The sequence below is a fragment of the Nilaparvata lugens genome, chromosome 1 (assembly GCF_014356525.2).
Source record: "Nilaparvata lugens isolate BPH chromosome 1, ASM1435652v1, whole genome shotgun sequence".
Taxonomy (NCBI): Eukaryota; Metazoa; Arthropoda; class Insecta; order Hemiptera; family Delphacidae; genus Nilaparvata; species Nilaparvata lugens.
In genome coordinates, this window is record NC_052504.1 from 17,559,475 (window position 1) to 17,584,836 (window position 25,362).

General features: G+C 34.1%; 1 protein-coding gene across 2 annotated transcripts in view; it reads right to left on the reverse strand.

Moving 5' to 3' along the window:
- Positions 1 to 16,041: 16,041 nt before the first annotated feature.
- Positions 16,042 to 25,362, reverse strand: part of LOC111048075 (suppressor of lurcher protein 1) — a 202,327-nt gene continuing 193,006 nt past the window's right edge. For both annotated transcript variants that reach the window (XM_039432421.1, XM_039432426.1), the window contains exons 13-14: positions 20,840 to 21,102; positions 16,042 to 18,099 (exon numbers count right to left, since the gene is read on the reverse strand). In XM_039432421.1, coding sequence (XP_039288355.1) covers positions 18,053 to 18,099; positions 20,840 to 21,102 — 310 coding nt within the window. In that variant the 3' untranslated portion in view covers positions 16,042 to 18,052. The remainder of the gene's footprint in view (positions 18,100 to 20,839; positions 21,103 to 25,362) is intronic.

Sequence of the window (25,362 nt, forward strand, 5' to 3'; positions counted from 1 at the left end):
TTAATTATTCATCATTTTATTAGTTGTAATGTCATGTTGTTTTTCTTTTTCATAGGAATTTAAAAATAATAAATGAAATGTAGAGAATTCAAACCAAGAGGAAAATCCTCAAAATATTAAATACTGTACCTAAATAGTTTTCAAAAATTTATCAAATTGAAATAAATAGAGACTCATTTTTAAATAAGATAATTGAGACTTGTTCGATAATAATCTGTTTCCCTTTTCTTCATAGCCTAAATTATATAACTTTTAACTCACCTACAGTATACATTTGGATTTATTTCTTTTTAAAATATTGTAAACCAATAAATTTTGTATTTCTTAGAATGATTTCTTCTTTTTATTTCTTTAAAATATCTGCTCTACCATCTTCAGCTATGTATCTCCTTTGTAACTCTTCTTCCCATCTGGGAAGTGGTGGAGCCCCCAATATTTAAATAAAATTATAACTTGGTTACAAATGGTGATACATATTAATTGTTCACTTTTAACGTAATGCGATTGTAAAAGCTTACTGTCCGGTACGTAACAGCACTATATCTGATGAATTCAACACTTCGATTTTAAAACTATTTGGTGGATTTAACATCTGTAGATAGCATTGCTTATTGGAGGCCCGAGTAATGCATTGTGGAAACAAAAGGAGTTTTTGATAGAATTTGGCACTCCATTCTCAAAAAGCTGCACTAATCGTTCTTGTTAGTTTAGCGAGCTGAGCGAAATCATTGCAAATGTCTTCCTGTGCCAGCAGCTGCCCTGGTCCACAAAACGAGACGTCAGCCCTAATCTGTTTCCAATACACTTTACAATTGATTTATTACCTGCTAAGCCGTTGATGCTCAAGCCCAGTTTCAATGTTGAGACCTGTTCAGTCGTCACCGAATGAACAGAAAAAGCTGGATTTGGAGCTCTTCCTGGTTGGTTTCCAGAAAAAGAACACTATCATTTCAGGTAGATAATACTAAGGGAAGTGAGATTGAGAAAAGTGGATGCTAAAGACGAGGGCAGTCTGAAAAACCGTATCTGTCATTTTTTATGGTTAACTTGAGTTGTATAGATTTTTAGAACCTGGTTGGTTTCGTATCATTTTAGAGAGATAATCTGAATACTAAGGGAAGTGGAATTCAGAAAAGTGGATGATTTAAGACGAAGGAAGTCTGAGAAACTGTATCTAATTTTTTACGGTCAACTTAAGTTGCATAGATTTTTAGCCAGTCGAAAATATGTCTTAGTTTTTGGGATTGGTGTAGTCATAGTAGATAGTTTATTCTTCACCTTTGAACATGAACATATTCACTAGTAACTATTCGCTAGTCAAGTCAGCAATAGCTGTGCAAGCCGCTAAAAAAACTTTATACTGACGATATTTTTCAAAAATTTTCGTTTTGCATAAAACATTTGATCGTATTATCAAAGAGGTGATTAGATTTGATCAAGTAATCAAAATAAAAAAATCCGGTTATTACTTCTTGAGATATGAGCGCTTAAAATTTAACTTTTTTGAACAGATCATTTCAATTCGGTGAGGGAAGAATATTATTATTTATACAATTTAGAGGATACATTTTTCAAGGTATTGCTGATTGAATAATGAATTTCCTTCAATTATGAATTTTCGAGAAAGTTATTCCATTTTAAAAAATTGACTAAATATGACTCTATTTGAGTTGAGGTTTAAATCTGTAATACTACGATGAGTAGACACTGATCAAACAACACTTTCAAACCTCACCTACATAGGAAGGATACATGAGATACAGTAGCTCATTATCCTATCCACCTATTATAAATAACATCATTATGGCATTTTAGATAATAATGAATCAATCCCCAATGATTAATAATAAATTATCCATGATTAAGGTTCTGAGCAAGTATCTACTCAAATGTCAACGGAAAAGACACGGACAATAATTTTTTTCTAATTATTTTTCTTAATTCCTTGCAGAGGAATCAGAAAAATCTCGAAAAATGCACAAATAAAAGGGGGGGGGGAAATAATTAGTTCCGGCACGACTTTTGTACCGTATAAAAGTGTGGTCTTAGCTTCAGCTATTGTTATTGAAAAGTGGATGAATTTTGTCAGAATATTTGCAGAAAGACCCTCATTGCTTGTTATGAAATATTGATTCAAATAAATGGTTTTTCATAGTATGGGCACGGTATACAGCGTAGGATACAGTATAGAAGTTTTTTTCTGGTTTGGGCCTACAAGCTTTTTTGTGATCTGCTGCAATCTGTGTCATTGATACCAATAGAATGCTGACTGATTGAGTGTTGTTATTGCAACTTTGATCGCAAAGACTGGATTACAATAATTTAAATGACATGGAGATAATTACTCTTGTTGCCTGCAGTCGATGGAGTGCTCTTGTTGATATCGTATCTGGTTGCAAAGTTGGGAAATGGAAAGGTTCCGAGCAACTATCTACTCAAATGTCAACGGAAAAGGCATGGACAATAATATTTTTTCTAATTACCGGTATTTTTCTCAATTCCTTGAAGAGGGATTCGAAAAATCTCGAAAAATGCACAAATGAAAGGGGGGAAAATAGTTTGTTCCGGCTGTCACGTGGTATTTTAGCACCACAGAATACTTGGAGTAAACCAGTGAATTTTTAATAGAATTATAAAATGGAAAAGAAAGTTAGACCTAGTCAAAGGATCTATCCATTTTCAATGATAAGAAAACATGTATAACTGTGATTCAACAACCGAGAATCCATTGGCGGAATAAAAAATTATGAAGCGGCTTACTTATTATTGGCAGATCATAAAAAATAAAAGTTTGCATGTACATTGAGGTTAGAATTATTTGTTTACACTTTTAAATGAATCAATCGATCTAGAATAAATCGATAGTTATTTGAATCAATACTTAGCGAATCAGCTGATTGTCGATCAACCAATATAGGTTGAATTATAAAAATTTACTCACAAAAGATGTATTATATATACTAAGGAAGGTTGATATATAGAAATACGGACAACTATTATTGCTGTATAAATATTTATTATAATCTAAAAAGCACGAAAATCAAGAGTATACAAAACTCACATAAAAAACTAAATGTATATTATCTATTAACATCATATATCGCGATTTATTTATGAATATAGTTTAAGATAATCACTCCATATATTTATATAAAAACTTTTTATTTAATTTTTTCTATTATGAAGTTGAAGAAGCCCTGATTCTGAGGCGACCAATTGTATTGAGTTTACTAAATTGAAGGCCAATCAGAAGAAGCTTACAAAATTGTTCTAGGAAGAGATAAATTTTTCTGAAAACCACTCTCTTCTGGCTTGTGATCTTGACCTGAGAGGATGCACATGGAGTTTAGGGTTCTTTCTTCCTTTAAATGTTAAAATTATCAAGCCAAACCCTTTTTCTTTAAATGTGGATATTTGTAATTAATGTTAAAATTATCTGTGAACTCAGTGTTATTGAAGAGTTTGTAATTGTATTCATTCCCCATAAATATATCTTTAATTCAGAGAGAAATCTATAAGAAATCTGGACCACGCGTTAGCCCAGCAGTGACGAAAGGGACCTGCCTAATTAATTATTGGAAATAATTAATTCAATCCATGAGACTGTCAAGAACGTTATTCCATTTTAAAAAATTGACTAAATATGACTCTATTTGAGTTGAGGTTTAAATCTGTAATACTACGATGAGTAGACACTGATCAAACAACACTTTCAAACCTCACCTACATAGGAAGGATACATGAGATACAGTAGCTCATTATCCTATCCACCTATTATAAATAACATCATTATGGCATTTTAGATAATAATGAATCAATCCCCAATGATTAATAATAAATTATCCATGATTAAGGTTCTGAGCAAGTATCTACTCAAATGTCAACGGAAAAGACACGGACAATAATTTTTTTCTAATTATTTTTCTTAATTCCTTGCAGAGGAATCAGAAAAATCTCGAAAAATGCACAAATAAAAGGGGGGGGGGAAATAATTAGTTCCGGCACGACTTTTGTACCGTATAAAAGTGTGGTCTTAGCTTCAGCTATTGTTATTGAAAAGTGGATGAATTTTGTCAGAATATTTGCAGAAAGACCCTCATTGCTTGTTATGAAATATTGATTCAAATAAATGGTTTTTCATAGTATGGGCACGGTATACAGCGTAGGATACAGTATAGAAGTTTTTTTCTGGTTTGGGCCTACAAGCTTTTTTGTGATCTGCTGCAATCTGTGTCATTGATACCAATAGAATGCTGACTGATTGAGTGTTGTTATTGCAACTTTGATCGCAAAGACTGGATTACAATAATTTAAATGACATGGAGATAATTACTCTTGTTGCCTGCAGTCGATGGAGTGCTCTTGTTGATATCGTATCTGGTTGCAAAGTTGGGAAATGGGAATATTACATTGTATCATCAGTTCGGTTTGAATGACGCTTCAGTGATGGAAATAATTGGATTGTTGATTTTGTAAGTAATACTGTATGTGATTGCCAGTTAGGTACCAATAACATTCTGCAATTGAATTGACGATTGCCATGAACATGGACGTAATATGATACTAATTGGAATATTCTTGTGGCTCGGAACGTTTGCGAACGGTGAAAAATGAGTGTTTTCAGTTTTGTTTCAAATTTCATATGCGTTGCTATCGGTAAGAGGTCATCGTTGAAAAAAAAATTTTATCACAGAAGGAATATTTTAGAAATGTATTATATTCTTGTCATATTAATACTACTCACTTGTATCGACAAAGTTCCAATGAGCTTATTACAATAAATATATTTAATCTTATCAATCTGATGATTGTGTCCAACATGTGAATGAGTGGAGACCGGATTCCTAAGCAGTCATTATTGTACAAACAAGTTGGGAAAAGAAATAGAGGACGTCCAAGAAAAAGATGGTCCGAGTATAGAGACGATGAGGTTTGGAAAAGGCAATGATGCCTTAACCGTGAAAGGAAGAAGAAGAAATCTGATTAAATACTTTTATAGGTAACTAGCTCACCCGGCAAACTTCGTACCGCCAAAAAGTCAATGCATGTCATGTCACACTTGACTTTATTAAATCATGAAATTTATCTCTCAATCAATATTTTCATTTACATCTCAATACGGACTTCCTATGTGCTTAAAACTGCCGTTTCAATACCAGTAAAAAATTTTATCAGAGAGTGACGTGTTTATTACAGCTGATAACTTGAGATGCTCAATCTTATTATCACAACATAATCTTGAATCATGATGATCTTCCCGTTCTACATTAGCCGCTCGGTCGACAATTTCGAAAACATAGGTCTGTAAAATGGATTGATATATAATTATTATTAGCCCTCCTATTAAAATTTCTGGTCAGAAACCACCCCAATATTCACACAACATATTCCTAAAGTTGCATGCCGTTCTTTCAAGTAGTTTTCGAGTCTATAGGGAACAAACAAACTAACACACAGACATTCATCTTCATACATATTTTCATAGATGTCTAGCTATTACATAATTGATTAAGGTCATCATATTTATTCAAACTGTGATAACTTTATTTTAAACCAAATCCAAGCGCATTTTTCGTTTTTTGTTTTCAAATCAAATATCTCTCAGACAAGTAATCTCGAAGTAGATATGATAGATTGGTTGCATAAATTTGGAAAAATACAGGTTCAGGCAAATATATGTTGTTCTGGAACAATTCATTAGTTTAAGGATTAGGTGAATGAAATTATAATATAATAAATTCAAGCCTGAAAATGAAGTATCTCATGAGGAATCACGAGGCTCACGTTTATATTGATCTATGAGTTCGTTCCAATGAATATGAATATGTTGTAATGAAGAATTCATAATATAGAATTTTTTATCTTTGATTTATTTTTCAACGGATTATTTCCGAACTGAGGCTGGGAAAATACGATATTATTCAATGCAGTAACGTTGTAGTTTGTCTGAAGAGCTCCCATCTCGAGTCTTCTGAAGCTTCAGATATTTGTCATCTCGACATCAAAGCAATCACAAGCAGTTACTCGGCTTTCGACTGCGAATATCAGCTATCACAACACTCTGTCATGGGGCTGTTCGTTTGTGCTTCACCTTGAAGCTTGACGACTGAATTATTCCAGGTCTGTATTGAAGACTCCGCAACCAATCATCGCTGATACTATCAAATTGATTCGACTGCCTAACTACCGAACTCTGTTGCAAATTTCGAATGGAAATCCACTCAAGTATTCCTCAACAAACTGATCACAGTCGAACTTGTCTTTTCGAAATTATTGTCGAGTTGGAATTGAAACAGTGGCAGCCTTGGAAGTTGGAGGATTGGAGTAGACGTTGGATGATTTTAATTAATATTGCTGTTCGAACTCTTCCTCTCAAAGAACTGACGGAGTGAATCGCATAACTTTCTGGCAAATTCCATTTCGCTGAAATCAACTTCGTCTTGGGCTAATTATTATCTGCGATCGATTTCAATATAAATACAAAGTCAACCAAAATGCTGACTGGCAACTCTTCCAGCAGTGTCAAAATCCCTTTCTCCAAAAACACTTCTTCCTCTTTTCAAGCAAACTCATCCTGAAAATTCAGCCTCAAACTTGTGAATAACTTTGGAAAGCAATGCCATGCGTAAATAATCCTTCTCTGGAAATTAGTGAAATCTCCAAAAGTTTTTCTCTATTGGATTGGGATTTTCTTTCTTTATCAATAATCATAATCATAAGGATGGATCAGAAAAAAATTGTAAATCAATTATCATTGATGTGAAAAATTTTTGTTTTTGTTATAGGGGAGAATTATTATTATCATCTATTTCAATAAGATGAATAATCAATAAATAAAATAGATAAGTATAAAAGCTGATGACAATAAATATAGAAATCAATACAATGAGGTTCCTCTGAAAGGCTGATTAATAATATCGGTCAGGCATATTCATGATAGCTATAATCTACTAGAAGCGGATATGTTTTAATGTTTGATGGTGTGAAATCAGCAAATGTATTTCCTATTCTTGCCTTATTGATAGAAGAGTGGTCAATACAAAGGAGTTCGAAGATTTCGAATTATTTAAAAAAAAGTATGTTACCTATTAAGACCAACTGAATTTTTTTGAATGACAAAATTGGTGTCCATCATTCCTCACAATATACCCTGATGATAATTTTCTTAAGTAATGGTCAACCTCAACCTTTATCTATCTTATACACCATATCAAGAGTCTTTACTGAAGAAGAAACAATCTTCAAAATGGAGAATGAAACAATTTGAGGAACTCGTAACACAAGATGAAAAGCTGGTATGATTGGTATGGAATATGAAGTAGATACACTATAGATTATGATACTGTCTCTTTAGTCCAACATGATTGTCTTTTCCAATTAATTAGTTCGAATCACAGATTTTTCTCACTTTTCATATGACAGTTTTGAATCCACAGATTGAGCAATGCAGAGTTCTCTTGAACGATCAGAGGCTCAGAGGTGGAAAGAGCAGCTTAATGCTGAAGACCCTATGGAAGCACCAGAGTTAATGGAAAAGCCACATCTCATCTTTCAAATTGCTTTTTTCATAGCTCTATATAAGTAGACGAAAGGATGTGAGAGTGATTTTCTTGAGAGTATTAATCTTGGATGAAGTAGGGTACACCGGCAGATGAATAAATCCAAAGTTCAATGTCAGAAGAGCGGATTTCATCTTGTAGAGAGGATTATGAAGCCAAGAGTACTCTATGTACTCAGCCAACAATGAGAAACTCCGTCTCGTATTAAAACCATCGCTGAAGATGCATGTAGAATTCAAATTGGTGAATACATTACTCCATAGAAGAGGAACCACAAAAACTATCGACCGAATGTGGAGACAATATTCCATGATACTTTACGTACTATAGAAGCTATTTTTTTCAATTCCTGGCTCATCATACTATTCCAATATATTCATTCTCACACGCTGCACTACGGTTGTACCATTAGGGTAAACATTTTTTACAATTGAGAACATGTAATGAGTAGAGTTACATGTAATGGGTAGGACAGTGATATTAATGAGTACGTAGCCTACTACATGATATCATACATTTTAGAATTTATTATAGACACGAGAAATAATCAACGCATCAATTCATCATCAAATGTCGAACATGAGAAATATCTTTCTGTTCGAACAGTTCGATGTGCAATAGAAAATGTGGTCCTGTTCAGCATAGTCTTAAAATAATTCAATATTCTAATCAAATAAATTTTATTTAGATTATATACTAATTCAACCAGGATTTAACAGAAAAAAATGAATCATGTTAAAAATCATTAATTAAGAATTATCAAAATTCCGGAGTAGGATATCCCCACTACCCGAGATTCCATCCTTAAATGGTGTTATTTGATACAATTCTAAAGTTTTAACCATGATTTGTATTATACCATTATTTCGTATTATCTGTTTCGTAGGAAGAAGGTATTAATTAAACCATTTTTTTTGAATGGTTGTAAATTTTCAATTTTCAATTTTTTAAACTTTAATTTCTCTCTCTTCAAAAACTTTTTCACCTCTCCTAGATGCGAGATATTATTTTACTAAGTTCCTTTCTACAGATCTCTGGACTGAATTTAATCTATGAAGATGAATATTAAGAAGCTGATGAGATAAAAGCATACTTATGATTTGATTAATCCGAATATTACTCAACATTATAAGTGGAGAGGAGAAAATGAGTATTCTTGGTGATTAAAAGCTATAACTAATGAGCAATAAATCTGAAATGGAATGCACTCATTACGATGGCTCAGTGCAATTTACTAAAGGCACTCGATGAGCTGCTTCTGACAGATGATATTCGAATTGTTGATCGCATCATATTAGCGTCAGACAAGACTCCATCCATCGTCTCCTCAACTGAAATGCCCCACCCTCCTCCTCTCTTGAACCACCCCCATACTGTTTAACAATCCAGCTCATGACTGACATGGCAATATGCCGGCTCCCAAATACTGTCTGAGTCATACTCTCTAATTAGCATATCGCCGACGAGACGATACCACTAATTAATTTGGCTGAAATATCTGAGTCAATCTTTCTTCACATAGCATTGTAAGCCAGCTTCTTGTTTCTTATTGTTGTCTAGGCTAGCTTACGCCGAGCAAAGCCGAGCAATTTGTCTAGTTAATTTCGTGTCTCGTGTAGAAAATGCTTCTACTTGCACAGCGACTAACGGCGGATGTCCACTGCAAAACTCAATTCTATACGTTATTTCTTTGGCTTATTTACAATGTGTCTTATTAAACACTCACTTCATACTTCAAAAGAAGGGAATTGTTCATGAATTATAATTATGGATATGACAATTTTGACCATTATTGAATAAATTAATTCAAAATTCAAGAAAAATTTTTAGGCTAAAATTACATTGATAGATATATGGATCAATAGATTTCGCCTACAGACAAATCCATATCAATCTATATAAATGATATTTTGGATCGAACATCTCATATTCTCCTTCGCATATCGAAATCAGGTCAATAGTAGGGTCAAAACTCTTTTCCTGTTACATCTACTGAATGGAAATTGTATTTTACAATCTTTGACAATGATTGATTTGAAAATATCAGAAATATCTGGGAGATTGTTATGGAGAAATTTCGGAAAATTAAGCTACAATAATCGTTCACTGCATAGTTAGGTTTACCTTCAAGTAGGGAACAAATTGAAAAATTCAGTGTTCAGACGAATTATAATGTCAACAAAAACTCCTCAATCGAAACCTTCAAAAGCTCCTTCATGGTTAGGCCACCAAGTTTTATTGTGAAACACAGGTAGAATCAGGTGAGACTTGAATACAAATACTGGGAGTATATAACTATTATCAGTGCAGCAGGGTCAACAAGTCATAATTCAAATTATATTCAGCTACTTTCGAGCTATTTTAAAACTTTCAAATTCCAAGTAAATCGAAAAAATAGCATGAAATAATAATCTTCTGAGAAATCAGAAGTTATCATTGAATACAAAAGCTGAATTCTCTTCCCCAACTACTATAACGGCAGCTTACAAGCAGTGTACTGTGCTTGCAAATCTGAAATGGTAAAGTAGGTGCCATGGCCGATTACAATCGAACTAAAAGCGAGCATTGTAAGCAGAGAAGAGAGAGAGAAGCAGTGAATGAGGGAGAGAAAGGGAGTAAGAAAGACAGTGAGAGGGAGAGGGCGAGAGAGAGAGAGAGAGAGAATGAGAGGAAGAGAGTGAGTGTGAAAGAGAAAAAGTTATAGAGATTAGATTGGATTACATAAGATTAGATTTTTTTATTTATTTATGTTATAATATTCACTGGCTTATACATTAATTTACATTGAATGACGGTAATGCTTATTATTTCAACGAATTTTAGAAAGTATAAAAAATTGATCAATGAGAATAAAGATTGAATACAATTATTAGAATAACGATAATATAATATTGTGATGTAACTTCATATATCGGCGGTGTTTCAACAAATAATTGTCGATTCTCTAAGAAGGATATAAAATAATATCCTTCCCATCAACACAAGACCGCGGGAGAGAGAGAGAGAGAGAGAGAGTGACCGAGAGAGAGGAAGAGAGAGATTGATTGATTGATTTATTAATTGCCTCTATTAAGGTGGAGTTAGGACTCCTGGTCCTCTCTACCACACAACCCTTAAAGAGAGAGAGAGAGAGAGAGAGAGAGAGAGTGAGGGAGTTGAGTTGAGGAGTCATCAGGCCAACAGCAAGCAAGAAGCCAAGTTGGTACATAATTGGGAGCTGAGAGATAAGCGCGCCAACTATCTAGGGCGGTTGTCGTTGACCGCACGGCGTCCACAGCGTCGGAAGCGTATTGTTCTGCGTCGGAACGCCGATCATATGATAGCTTTGTGCCGACAATGCATTCATCCAGAGACGCTCCAAAGGACACTATCGTCGGTAAGAGGTGGTGCACTCGACTCAATGACACCACATTCATGCTCTCGCCTCACTCCACAAACCAAGCCAAGTTTGCGGCATGCATTGTGTCACAACCTGTATTGTGTGCCGTGGAACGCACACTCCGACTGTCTGCTACTGGTATGCACCTCTGCGAATTCTATTCAATTCAACTAATCAAGCGAAGGATAGTTGGCAAACATTTGCATAATGCAATGGCTTAGTCAACCTATTCACATTTGGTGTCATCATATTATGGATAGGCGAGAAATTGCGTCAAAAATATTTGTGGGTGAGAAGTGATGGGAATGATGGCTTTTGACAATGTAGAGTCAATGTTACCAATGAACTAGAAATGTTCGAGTGAACAATGGGGATCACTGAGAAGATTCAATCTCTGTTTTATATTTTGACTGAAATGCAATTTTCTCAGTGATAATTTCATTTGAGAAATTTTAGCGTAAAACCTGATATTCTTTACCAAAAGGTCAGCAGTGTATGAAATGACCACTTATGACTGATTGGGTTTCTAATTTATTGGTAAGGGGGAAAGGGGGTTAGAAGCTAAATTTTTCACATACAGCAAAGTAATTATTTTCAAAGTTTCCCGTTGATATTGATGGGCAGTTGATAATATGATGTTGGACTTTCATGGAGGAGTGTTCACACTTTGGTGTGCATGTAAAGTCTGACAGACACTCACCATTTTTTAATGTGTATTTTGGTCAAACTATATAGGATGCCAATTCCTCCTTTTTTAGTACTTTTCTTCCATTCATTCTGAACTCATTGTAGTCGTTAGTTGAATGACAGACCCAGTGGTGTGAGTAAACGACGCGTTTGAAAAGTACAGTTACAATCAGTGCCACTGCATAAACTCATCTTATATCATATTTATATCCTAAGAGATATAACAGCATGGACAGGTTTTGATGTTTGATCTCACATGTATCACCTCTATTTTTGTTTTTATTCTATAATGATATTTTCTTCGTGTTTTTCTATAATTTATTACAATATCTGATAAATCCAGTTTTTCACATTCACTTTCTTTTTACGTTCAATCATTTCAGATCTAAGATTCATCGTGAATATCAATCAGTGTATGTTAGACACTGCATACACTCTGGTCAAGGGAATTGTAGCATACACACCACGGGTTGAATATGAAGCCTGGAAGATACAATATTAAAAAATCTACTCTTCTACATAAGAAAAATATTCAATAAGCTCGAGTGTGTTGTATTTGATATTATACTACAACTGCATCTTCATAATCAATCACCAAAGATGGTTCGATTTGGAATTGGATTGGTAATAATCGTTGAACAATCTGGGTTGCTAAGGTAACCCAGTTATACAGACAAGTTTTCCGAGTACTCAATTCAAATCTTGTGAACTGTGTGATATAATATAATAAATTCAATTAAGTTGGCCCACGAAGTGTAAATAGCGCCGTAATATGTGTTACAAGCACCTAGATCAGGATTACGGTACAATCGAACTTTGTAATGCTATTAACCAGGCGTTGAAATCGAGGAGCTTTATGTGCATAAATAACAAGTGTTGTTTGCCATGTACTGTTCAGTCAGCAATGTACTGGTAGCTTAACCCACAAGGTGATTTCGAATGTAGCGATTGGCCTGTTGAGCAAAACTGCTAGCCCATGCACAACGTAATCAGCAAGTTTTGAATACACTGTGAACTTTACCTGCCCCATTCCTGTGGAGACTGCGAGATACTTCATCCCGCCAGAGCTCAGAGCAAAGATCAGCCTAGTTAGCAGGTTTGGAAGCTATGACATTAATGACGCCAGTACAGTATGTTTTCAGCAAACTTGAACAGAAATTTGATATTTGATAACATCAAAACCCATACATTCATACAATATCGGGATTTCTTCCTCAAACACCATGAATTTACTCGTGTGGTTGAACTGAAGAATTGGCTGTGCTTTGCAAACTGTATAAGATCGATCCCTCAAGCGATAAGTATGATTTGTCCACACATTTTGTAGCAGTATTAGCTACACCAAAGGTGAATGCAGTATTATTGATAGATTATAAAACATATACAGTATTATGATCTGGCTCTTATACAGGCTAGACTAATTTCCTATGCAATGAAACAAAGCTATCCATGTTGGAATTGAACATTTTTTTGGGAAAAAATCAATTTTCATCTATGACGGAAACACTTTCATGATATCACAATATGGACTCTTGGAAGATCCTACATCTCATGAATTTTCCCATTTTGTGTGTTTTAACAAACCTCTGTATAAAAAAGTGCTAAAGAAAAACAATATAAAAACTTTTAGTACCCTTTAATTAAAAACTATTCTGTAAAGTAGTAATATATTCTATATTGTTTTTATTCAAATCAAATAGCCCATATAAGCGAAATGATTTTATGAAAAATTGCTAAAAGATGTTGGGAAACCTCAAAACATCAGTCCATTGTAACGTCAACACTGAGCGGTTTTAGTCAGAGAGTTTTTATATTGTTCGCTTCAAATAACACCTATGAAATTAACGAAATTTCAAAAAGTTTCAAATTGCAAGTGTTGGTTGAACTCAATCAAATTGTGTAAGAATAATGTTCAAGTAGAAGCTGGAGATGTATGTTCCAAATTGATCACCATGGAAGCCGAAAGAAACAATCATTGTACAAGAAAGAAAGCCAATTTTCTCATAGCTCTTCCATAATCAGAAAATGTGATAAATCTTTCATTTTCAAATCACACGGTTTTGTCGACAAATTTACTCTTTGGAACTAATTGGGAAGTCAATTAATTACTGCGGTGCTCAGCATATTTGTCAATAATGCGAAAGTCAGCTCCAAACCACAAGATTAATACAACACTCAATTTTTCTCAATACCACTGGAAAGAATTGGAGAATTAAAACATATATTTTGAATATGAATAAACTTCTCCATTGAGATCATCGCAAGAGTATTCCGAATACGTTTGCGTATTTACCCAAGACATCATTCGTCTAACGAAGTCCATGACCATTCTCACGGTGCCGAGATAGTCATTGATGGGTGAGGGCATGGAGGGGTGGGGGTACGAAGGGAATTGCGCACGTCTTTAGCATAAACAAACAGACGAACGACAAACGAACTGAGCTGAGAGAGTGAAGCGGCTCAAGTCATCCCTATCCATTGTTCCTCGGATCTCTTGAGATATTCGGCTCTGATCAGCTTAAATGAATTCAATACAACGGCGTGAAGCGCACTACAGACTACCCACTCCTTCTTTTGTTGATACTCTTCCTTCCTGGAACCTGAATGATTTCGGGTGAGAAAGGTGCACAGGAGAATCTAAGGACGCCTCCTCACAATTTAATCACTGAATGACTGGATGATCTCATCCTTGTAGATAGTAAGAGCTTGTAAATTGTATACGAACCTCTTCCCCAGTTTATGAGAACTCTTCTAAAAATTCACCGTCCATCGAATTGAATCGCTTATTTCAGAAACTACCTAAGTACAGTTTTGAAAAATTCTGGCAAATCAATAAAAACTGTTTTTAACAATACTTTTTGATCAATTCAGGTTGTAAATATTTTTAAATGAAAGTTGAATATGTCGGAAGTGTGTACATAGTGTATTATACTCTATAAAATTATAAAATTACATTTGTTTACAAAAAATATAAACTTCAGCTAGGTTGTTTCTGCAAAAATCAGCTCTTCCAAATCTACTTAATCAAAAAAACTGGTGAAGAAGGTGCCAATAGGCTGAAATTTTCAAGTAGTGATACACAAAGATTAGTTTAAGCACTCAAAATAGTTTTCAAATTGCCATCATGATTTATTTAATTATAAAAAGGAAGAGAAAGTTTACTGCAGAAACAACTAATGTGATGTCGCTTAGGCACAGGCTTAGGTACTTTCTGAAATAAATACGACATTCTACAATCTGCCAGGCGCTGACTATCATATGAGTAGATAGGTGGTTTATGCACTAAACGGTGTATTTATCTCCTAATAATGATATTCAGTCAAAAACGCCATTTGAGAAAAAATTCACTTAGGTGCTTTCTGAAATAAAATATTCAATTAAAATATTGAATTGATCAAATTCCAAGTTTAAAATGACTTTGTACTCAACAACTTTGAACTCACTAATGGATTATCAAGTTTCCTATAGATTAATTCATCATAGATTGCTCATCATGTAATCAACAAATAACATCTTTAATTCGTTGTAGCTTAAGGGTCAGTGACACTGCAAAAGTTCACATACACATGATTTGGGATGAATTATTCAATCACCTGTTTTTACTATACATTTAATAAAATACCCCAATGGCGGCCTTCAATTTCAAGTAAGAGCTATCATTGGGAAGGCACAGGCATTGTGGGTCTATCTCTTTAAGGTCTCTGCATTTAATGATAGACAAACCTCATGATTTGAGAGGGAAAACATCATTAAGTAAATCACATTAATCAATCAATTACATTATTCGAAGTTGGTAAGATATAATCTTTGAGGTGTTCATCGAGTACATGAGTTATACGATGGATTTTTATTCATCGTATAAAGCCGTGTCCACACTGAACAAATGTTCGACAAACATGTTTTTGAGGAGTTCAGGGACAAACATTTTAAAAAGTTTGGACAATCATTGTTTGTCAAACAAAAAATTACAGTTTTTCCAAACATTTTCAGTGCTGTCAGCTATTAAACAGCTGTAAAACATAAAACCTTCTCTCCCCACTTACAATAATATTTTGTTTGGTGACGCGTCTACACTGGCCCACGAGCAAACATTGTTTCTCAAACATAATAAAATTTGCCCAAATTGTTTCAACAAACATCTTTGTCGAACATTTGTTCAGTGTGGACAAGGCCTAAAATACGAAGAATGAATTTTTTTGGGTGAGTGTAAGAATTTGGTCAGTTCATTCTCTGCAGCAGGTATATGTGTGAGAGAGACATTACCGCCCCTACATAAACACGCCAGCGACTCATTCATCGTTTGTGGGGTTGAAGCTCATTTCATATCTCTTGAATGCTCTTACATGTAATGCATTTCTATATCAACACACTATCATCCTAGCTGTGGAAATAGGGGTTAGAAAATAGAAACAGCAGATAGAAAATTATTTATCTATTTATCAGTATTTACAATTGAATAATATGCTCTTAAATGTTCTAGTAAAATATTGATTTGTGATGAACTAATAGGCTAATCAGTTTAAACAATTATTTAACTAGTTGAAACTGAATAAGTTGATATCTTCTCTCAAAGCTCAATCAGATTTTTCTCGATAAATAACAAAATAATCAAATGTAACTTATCTTCCGCACAAAGTTCGAAGAAACAAATCTATCTCTCTCGAGTCTTAAGTAGTGTACAAACATAACTCATGAATGTAGTCGTAGTTCAACTGCTACTTATTTGAGGTTCTACTGGTGACATCTTTCAATTTTTTCCGATTTCGAAACTAAGTTACCAAAATGAGATACATTTTCAAGAAAAAGCTTTTTATGTTAATTTTCACTTTTCGAGATGAGCACTTGAATTAGATATCTTTAAAATGTGTCAAACAAGAATTGATAGAAAATGAATTGATGACATTTTCAGGATACATAAATGTACTTAAAAATATTGGTTATTGAATGACATACAGTACTTGGTTCTCAGAATATCAATTCTAGGAGAAATCATCTCGAGTTTTGTTGGGTTGTGAAATCCTAGCTTTCTATAAACTCTGTCGCTCAGAAAGCTGTTTAGTAGAGCCATCAGTTCTCAACACTGTATAAATATCTATAATTATTGAAACAGTAATTGGTTATAAAATCTTATTTACATACACGCTAAGCCACTGAATTCTTGATAGTCATGTAATTCAACATTAACTATGATTGATTTCGTACATTCTTCAATAAAAACGTCTGATTCTCAAAGTGAAGTTGTTTTCAGAAACCCTAGTGGAATATGGAATTTTAAATCAATTCTACTAGAATCAATTAGATTTCCTCTTCGTTTGATTCGAATGTGATAGAAAACTGAATCCTTTCATCCAAAATATATTATATTTCTATTTGAAATCAAGAATGTGACACTCAGTAAAATAAATTATCGTGAAGCTCTTCTATGATAATTGATGTAGAGAACAAAGAGCTGAAGAAATCTAATGTTGATATCAAGAATGTGACACTCAGTAAAATAAATTATCGTGAAGCTCTTCTATGATAATTGATGTAGAGAACAAAGAGCTGAAGAAATCTAATGTTGAAATCAAGAATGTGACACTCAGTAAAATAAATTATCGTGAAGCTCTTCTATGATAATTAATGTAGAGAACAAAGAGATGAAGAAATCTAATGTTGAAATCAAGAATGTGACACTCAATAAAATAAATTATCGTGAAGCTCTTCTGTGATAATTGATGTAGAGAACAAAGAGCTGAAGAAATCTAATGTTGTATATTGTGATATTAGATAATTGTATAAGATGAGAACTGTGATAAGGTGAGACAACGAAAAAAATCACATTGTTTCTTCTCTTATAAAATACAGCATTCATTTACCCAGTTCAAACTTAATAAATAATATGCGATTAGCAATAATTTGAGGTACTGTACTAAAAATGTTTTAAATCGAACAATTCTACTTCACCTTTGTTGCTTGAATCAATCTTTCTTGGAGCCACATTCAATATTATTCTTATCCGAAAATACCTATATCATTCTTTTGATATGATGGCTGATCGCATTCAGGCTGAATATCTCACATGAAATCATTATTGCAGGAATAAAATATATTGACATAAATATGTTGACGTAACAACGATCAAAGAAAATTGAATAAATGACATGAAAAAAATTTTAAGAAGCTTTTCATCTGCTTCGCATACCAATTTCCAATAAAAAATGATAAATTGACAGGTTTCAGCATTTCAAATAAACATGATAAATCTCAGCGGACACATTATTCAAATTTTCTGTTCAAACATATATGTCTTTTGGTCTTATTCTAGACTCCTTCTAGCAGAAATTGCGTTGATGATTTTTTTACAAATTGTCGTGCCTCCCAGATTAGCCTACTCCTTCACAAATCATCAGTTTTCATTTGCTGAGAGATGAAGAAAGGGCAATGGTCACCTCACGAGGAACATCAATGAGATCAGTAGTAATGGCCGGGCATCTGAAAATAATAAATCAACAAACATTATTATCATTTTTGCGGCACATCACTACTAGAGGACTGGAATCCATTCAAATATTATCCAGAAAATACAATAGCCTCCAAAAGATAGGTCATTCAATTCTGAGATAGATCAACTTATCTAATATAGTAGAGATTTTAGTTTCTCATTTATTTCACCGTAAACTCAATGAAATAAAACCCCTCACCTTCTTTCCAAGGGAGGTTGACTCGATTAACTACCACTACTGTTCTTACTTCTACATTTACAGTGAGGTACCTTAAAATGGAACAATCATGTTTTCTGGAAAAACATTCAGTGACTAGAGTATCTTAAGGCGACGTTATGAAAATCAGAAAATGCATGGAATATTAGAACACCTAGAATTGTGAACCAATATTAGGCTAATAATTTGTTAATAAATTGGACCAGTAGGTTTACAATGCATTAATAAGCATGTACTTGAATAAGCTTGTGTTACATAAGATCATGTTGTATACCTATTAGCGAATGTACACGGGGATGGAGAATATCAAACTATCATTAGATACCGCATACAAGCCCCGGTCATATGAGGCCCAGCAAAGCAAAGCCCCCGCGTCCTGCTAGTGATATCAATATCAAACGCACGAATATTGATCATGTGTCTGATTAATTTGTCCTTTGAATTAAACTAGTCAAACAGAGCAGAGCTGGCAATATTGTGATGGCTCATGAGACCACTTTAATTTCGATACATTATGAAACCTCATTACCAACTGTGTGGTCTTTACCACCAATTATTATTCATAAGTACATCCCTTGTTCAATCAATACGTCTGTAAAATGAACAATAGTTTATTGTTCTCAATTCAACAGTGTTGATTGAAGAGGCGGCTGAATCAATTCTTTGAAATACTGCATAAAACATTGGAGCGTGATTCGTTGTAACAAATAAAATCATCCAAAAAAATAATTTTAAAGTCATCATTTGTAGCGGCTCAACGAAATAATGGACTACATATCATAATTTTGATTTTCATAGTCAACAATTGAATTTTAATCTTTAAATACTTTTAAGAAAAGTAACTGTTCAATATTAACCGTTATTACCTCAACCATATTATCAGATAAATTAATTCTCACATCCACTGTCCAACTTGATGTATCTATTCAATTCTAAAACTTATCAAAAATCTACTCAGATAAAATCAGTCAACGTTAATTGGAGATTGTTTACGGTTGCTTTGAAAAGCTTCAATAACTTTTCATGGATCAAATAATTTCTTCCTAACTTTTATGCTAATTTCATCACATTTAAAGAGGAGTCTCGAATCTGTTCAAAAGCTCCAAACGTAATAACTGTGTACTCTAACCATGATATTGCATAAGTTCACAAGTAATAGAATAGCCATCGTTCATACAAGATTCCAATACAATAAAATTCATCGTCCACCGTTATCAATCCCATTTAATCAAATCATCTCTCATTAAATTCATCATCTTTCGCAAAACTTCATAGATAATTTCGATTAACAGCTCCTGGGATAGCCACTATACAGCCAAGGTTAGCATACATATGAATACCATGTAGTAATATATTTCATGGCATAATACTATACAGCCTTGGTGTTACAATGTAATTTTGTTACCACTTTCCAAGTTTAAATATTGTACTGTTAATTTTTTCATATAAAACCAATCTGCACTGCAGTGCATTCAATATCTATTTTCTATTCATAATATGTATGGAATCAATAAATAAATTAATAGTAATTGATAAGTCACCAATGAAATGAGTGTAACTCAGAATATGATATATTGTCACTATATGAATAAATCCATATATTTAATACATGTCATTAAATTCCACCAACAGACTTGTGTTATATGAAAAACTACACTATAATTTACTTATTTATTTATTTATGGAGACAACAAATTACCCCTAATGTGTCCCCTTCACAAATACAACAATAAAAAATTATTATAAAATGAAAATACGATGAGCAATGTAACTTACAATATTGCAATATTGTTAAAAAAAAAACTATAGAAATACAAGAGGATGAAAAGATAGATATACACAAGAGAATTATCATAAAACAGAATATAGAAATGAAAAGATTCTAAAATTAAAATAATAATGGTTCAAAGAATGGATCAAACTAACAAATGAATGTTAGGGGACTGATACCTGCCAATGAAGCATCAAAATGAGTAAGAAGTACGAGTGCAATAGATACACACCTATATAAAGCAATAAATAATCGGTAATACGACTAAGCAAGGATATCTCACGATAGACTGTTCAATATTCTATAACATTTTCCACGAGACAACCAGAAGATGTCCAGTTGCCCAGAGAAACAGTTAAAAAGTATTTGAATTCTATTGACCGGAGAATTATAGTGACTCACAGTTCAGGAACGGGGCACAAAAAAAGAGAAAGTGGAGCGACGTGATATGGTAGATATTATATAAATATTGACATTTGAAAGCAAATATGGGGAATCTATTTTATTATTTAATAAGCTATGAAGGAAAATTAGAGACTTAACATCTCGTCTTGTTGATGTGTTGAATGTCGTTTGCATTAGGAAAGAACGTAAATAACTTGAAGAAAACGATGATTCAACCGTTCTTACCAGGGAGGATAGTAATAGAATTTCTGTATTATTCATTTTGATATTTGATTTATAAAACTTCATTATCAAGATTATCATTCATTAATATTTCTATTTTATTTGTTGACCTTACCGATAAGATTGATAGAAGTAGCGAGGGAAGTGTGTGCTGGATGATTGAGCTGTACCGAGCTGCGATCGTAGGTGAAGAAGCGGTAGCTGGCATTGAACCCGGTCGCGTCGAGTCGGTCGTTGGAGCGGAACGTGACCCGGAAAAAGTTACTCTCTGACTGCACGAAGAACGGCTGCAGCTGGCCGCAGCTGCGTGCGTACTTGCCGTCTCTCAGCATCATATCTGAGAACTCCACGTAATCACTTGCAGAGTTCGCTTCGCATCTGAAACAAGCATCATTAGTAATCAATGAAATGATTGATTCATTGTAATGTACAAGCGTATACGTTCGATAAATGAGCAAAAGAATTGGTAATTTGATCAGAACAAAATACAAGATGATTCTACTTGAACCTATCGCGAGTGAAGGAATAAAAGTTGTGGGTTCTACCATAGAGTCTCATGATCTATATCTATAATCTTCTAATCTCATAATCTCTTAAGTACTTATCCTAGTATTCCGTCTCTGTGGTTTTACACATTGGAGAGTCCATTCAATGCAAAAGTCGGTAGCTAGTTAAATGGTGGGAACTATCGGAACGGAATCAAAATTTACGAATGTTATCGAAGTGTTCTTTCGATGTTCACATCTGTAAAATACATAAATCCTAGTCAATAAAAGTGTAACACTCAAAGTGCTCAATTTGTAATGTTATTAGGACACCGCGAGTCAAGAATAGTTGACTATATCTCCAATAGCGATTCTGAGTTGAGAACTGTAATGTACTTGTGGAATGGAGCAAATTTTTTCAGAACAAATTTCTTATTTCGGGGATATGTGATGCGTTTTTCGTGAAAATGCCTTATTAGATTCTTCCCAATAATTGATTCATATTGCTTTTTCCGAAATGAAAGAAGTACTTCAGTTTCTCTACTGTGAGCAGAGACATAATAGGAGTGATCATTGGTGGTTTTCAGCAGGTCATTGCCATCCAACTTGTATCGTGTCTAAGGGCTATATGCTACCACTATGTTCAAAGCTAAACCACCTTAACTTGTAGATATAATGCATTTTATCTTGAAGTGTTTCATACGTGGTTTGAACGAACAGCTGAAATCTCTTCGTTTAAACCGAATATCTGCATATGGGCCTTATGATTTAATACCTAACTAATAAGTTAGTTGAGATTGGAAACAAGTTGTGTTCCTGCAAATAAACATAAACTTCCATTGGATATCTTATTTCAAGATGACTGATACTTGGATGAATCACTTGTGAAATAGAATATTGAGCTCTTGTTATATAGTTTGGTTGAGGTGACAGTTATCTGTAGTTGTTGATGAATGTGAATAACAGTTTGAGTCAGTTGGGTGCTTTGTCTAATGGAGCTTAAATTACATATGACATACGAGTAACCTCAACTGGGAGGCAAAGTGCAGGTGAGTTTCAGGGCGGCACAGTTAGAGTTGCGTTCAATAGTTTGAAGTTTCAGCAATACTACAGTGAAACACTTCACAAAAGCAGAGAGTAAAGTCAATAACTCTCACTTTTCATGAACACAAATTCACCGTCAGTTGAGTTGACCAGCACAAGTTGGAGTACCCTAGCCCTTACACAATTTTCAAACCCTTACCCAGTAAACAAACTTGTTGCACTTGTGGCTGGGTTGAGAAATGCTTCAATAGTCGAGGTTATTGCTCCGATGAACGGTTGGCTCAGAAGGTTCAGGTCAGTTACCCTACTGAGTTCCGAATCGGAGAGCATAGAATTCAATATTTCATACACTCTGATTGCATTCAATATCAAACAGAGGGAAATCGATGTATCGACAACACTACTTTCTTATTCCATTGAAATTAATCTTGTTCTCTATCAACATTTTGTACTCACTCAAACACATTTTCTAAATTTTCAATCAATGCTAAAAATAATGTCTCTTATTGGAAATGTCCTCTTTGATATTTTTTTCCTGATATGCCCTTCAATATTTTCAACTGCCACCACTGATGTAAGTAAAAAACGGTAAGGAAATATTTTATTGAAAATCATAGGTAAAGAGGAAGTGAACATTGAAAAATGATAGAAGTGTACCAGTGTTGTAGTATGTACTACCACAATGTAGTTCATTCATAAGATCAATTTAAGGGTACGATAGCTGCAGAAATTCAAACGACTGTCGTGTCATATTACACGTTTTTCAAGGCGGTTCAACATTAATGAAGAGAAGCGCCGAGTTTTGCAAAGGTGCTGCTACTATTATCAGATTGCTGTTCGTTATTCGGCGTAAGTTCATAGACGTTGCTTCTCTCTCTTCCACACCCACTTTCCATCTCTCTCGCTTTTCTTGCTACCTCATGCTCAGTTCCTCTTTTGAGTAATAAATTCAGTTCACATTCGAATTGTTATTCGATGAGAAGAGGAGAATCGCAGAGAGTAATCGAATTGAGCCGAATTCAGGGTGTGCTCGCTCTCTTGCAAGAAAACTGTTCGCCTTGCGAAGTTTCGTCGCCGCCGCCGCAAAACCGCTCGACTGGATAAAAGCGCGCCAAACTGATGAAGGTGAGCAGGGAGAGAAAGGATTCCGATAGGCAGACGTTAGTTGTAGTGGAAGGAAGCAAGCGTGTACACGGAATAATTAATTACGCCACTGTTGAAAGATTGAGAGCTCTGCGGCATCAGATTCAAGTAATTCTCGCCCTTTTTCCGCATTTTACTGCCCCCATTCACCACATAGAACACGGCTTTTTCGTGTTGCTGACTCAATTGCTGTGATGGGTTTTGTAGTTTATGCCATCCCTCTCTTTAGAGCATTGTTACCATCGCATTCGGTTGTTATTGGATGTACAGGAGCATTGATGTTCATTGGTACCAAAAGAACGATGAACGATGACACAAGACCAATTGTGGAAGATAACCAAAAATAGAGAATAGTTTCACTGCTATTCATGAGTGATCAAGTTCTCCCTTTACAGCACTGCTTCAATATACATCTTCTGCATTTGGAAAACTAACTTCTCGGTACCTCCACTTCGTACTTCTACTTGCTTTACTCCACTTTGCTTCAGCAGTACATATACTAAAATTGGAACTTGGATTTTTATGCATTCATCATCATGTCAATCTCTGACTTGATTCATAGATTCATCTTTAAATTATTCTCTCTCGAATTCAAATTCAAATTCTTTATTCAATAAGATAAGTTTACTATAAATAAAAAAGGTTTGTTGGTCTTCATAAGTTGAGTTTTAAGTGGTGAGACTGCTCCTTATAGCATGTTTAAAATCGGTATTTGAGTAGTGATAGTATGAAGTCATACTTCTTATCAAGTATTCGACGTAAAATATTACGAGATTCACAACAAACATAATGAACAATAGAATCAATAAACCTACTGAAAATAACGACAGAGTATGAAGTCAAAACCACCTTTGAACAGCGTAATGTTTAAAGTATGGACGTATTATTGAGTCCTTAACTCCATTACGGATTTTGATCATTAATAGTTCAATAACTACCCGCAACTAACTTCAGTCATAAAGTAAGAAACTACGAGTTCCATTAAATTAATGAATTCTGCATGACGCTCAGTTGGCTCATAAAATACTGAACTATTATTACTACAACTGCCGTCTTTTATGACGATATCGTTGCCAAATAAATTATATCATAATCCCCGCAAACGTGCCGATGGCAACAAAATAATAATATCGTTTGCTTTGCCATTGTGACCGTGACAAATTAGCATATGAATGCCCAAGCCACGCATAATGACCAAAATTAACGATAATACCGTTAGCAAACATCAATGCTTTGCTGGTAATAGAAATGTTCAGAATCTATTCAATTAATGATAGGGTTGTAATAACAGCCACTGCGATGCAGTAATTGTTTTATTGACAACTCTCATTTGTAACATGTTCAATAATCTATAATTATTATTCATCTGTTCATTTATCATCACATTATCGAATAAATGATCACATACTGTGGTATACTGTAAACAGAAACTGAGCTCCATAATCAACTGATTCAATCCTATGATGATGAATTCGATGAATTCAAGGTATATGATTGGGTAGTGCCTGTGTTTTTTCAACTAGGAACCTAATATTCACCAGTAGAAGTATGAAAAATAGAGACATGAATAGTTACAAAAGTGCATTATTTCAGAGATGAATGTGAACGAGTTTCTAATTCACGGTTGAGAGCTTGCATAGCAAAATAACACGGAGTCATATGAAATAATAACTTTTTCATGTGTATTTTGGTACAGAGGAGATGAGTACCCAAAATTTCCTGGCATCTGGGCATCTATTGTATTGTTTTTGGTGACCCCGTCTGATTGCTTACGCCCATAATTTGGAACACAGGAACTGGAAATTGACAGTAGTATTTCAATAGAATATTGAAACATGAAATTATTTTCCAGATTGATGATAAGGTGATAAGTATAAAAGAGTATAGCAGCTTATCTCATAATATTAGAATAGGAACTTAAAATTATCTGTTATACATTGTAATTTGTGTGAGATACAATATAGAA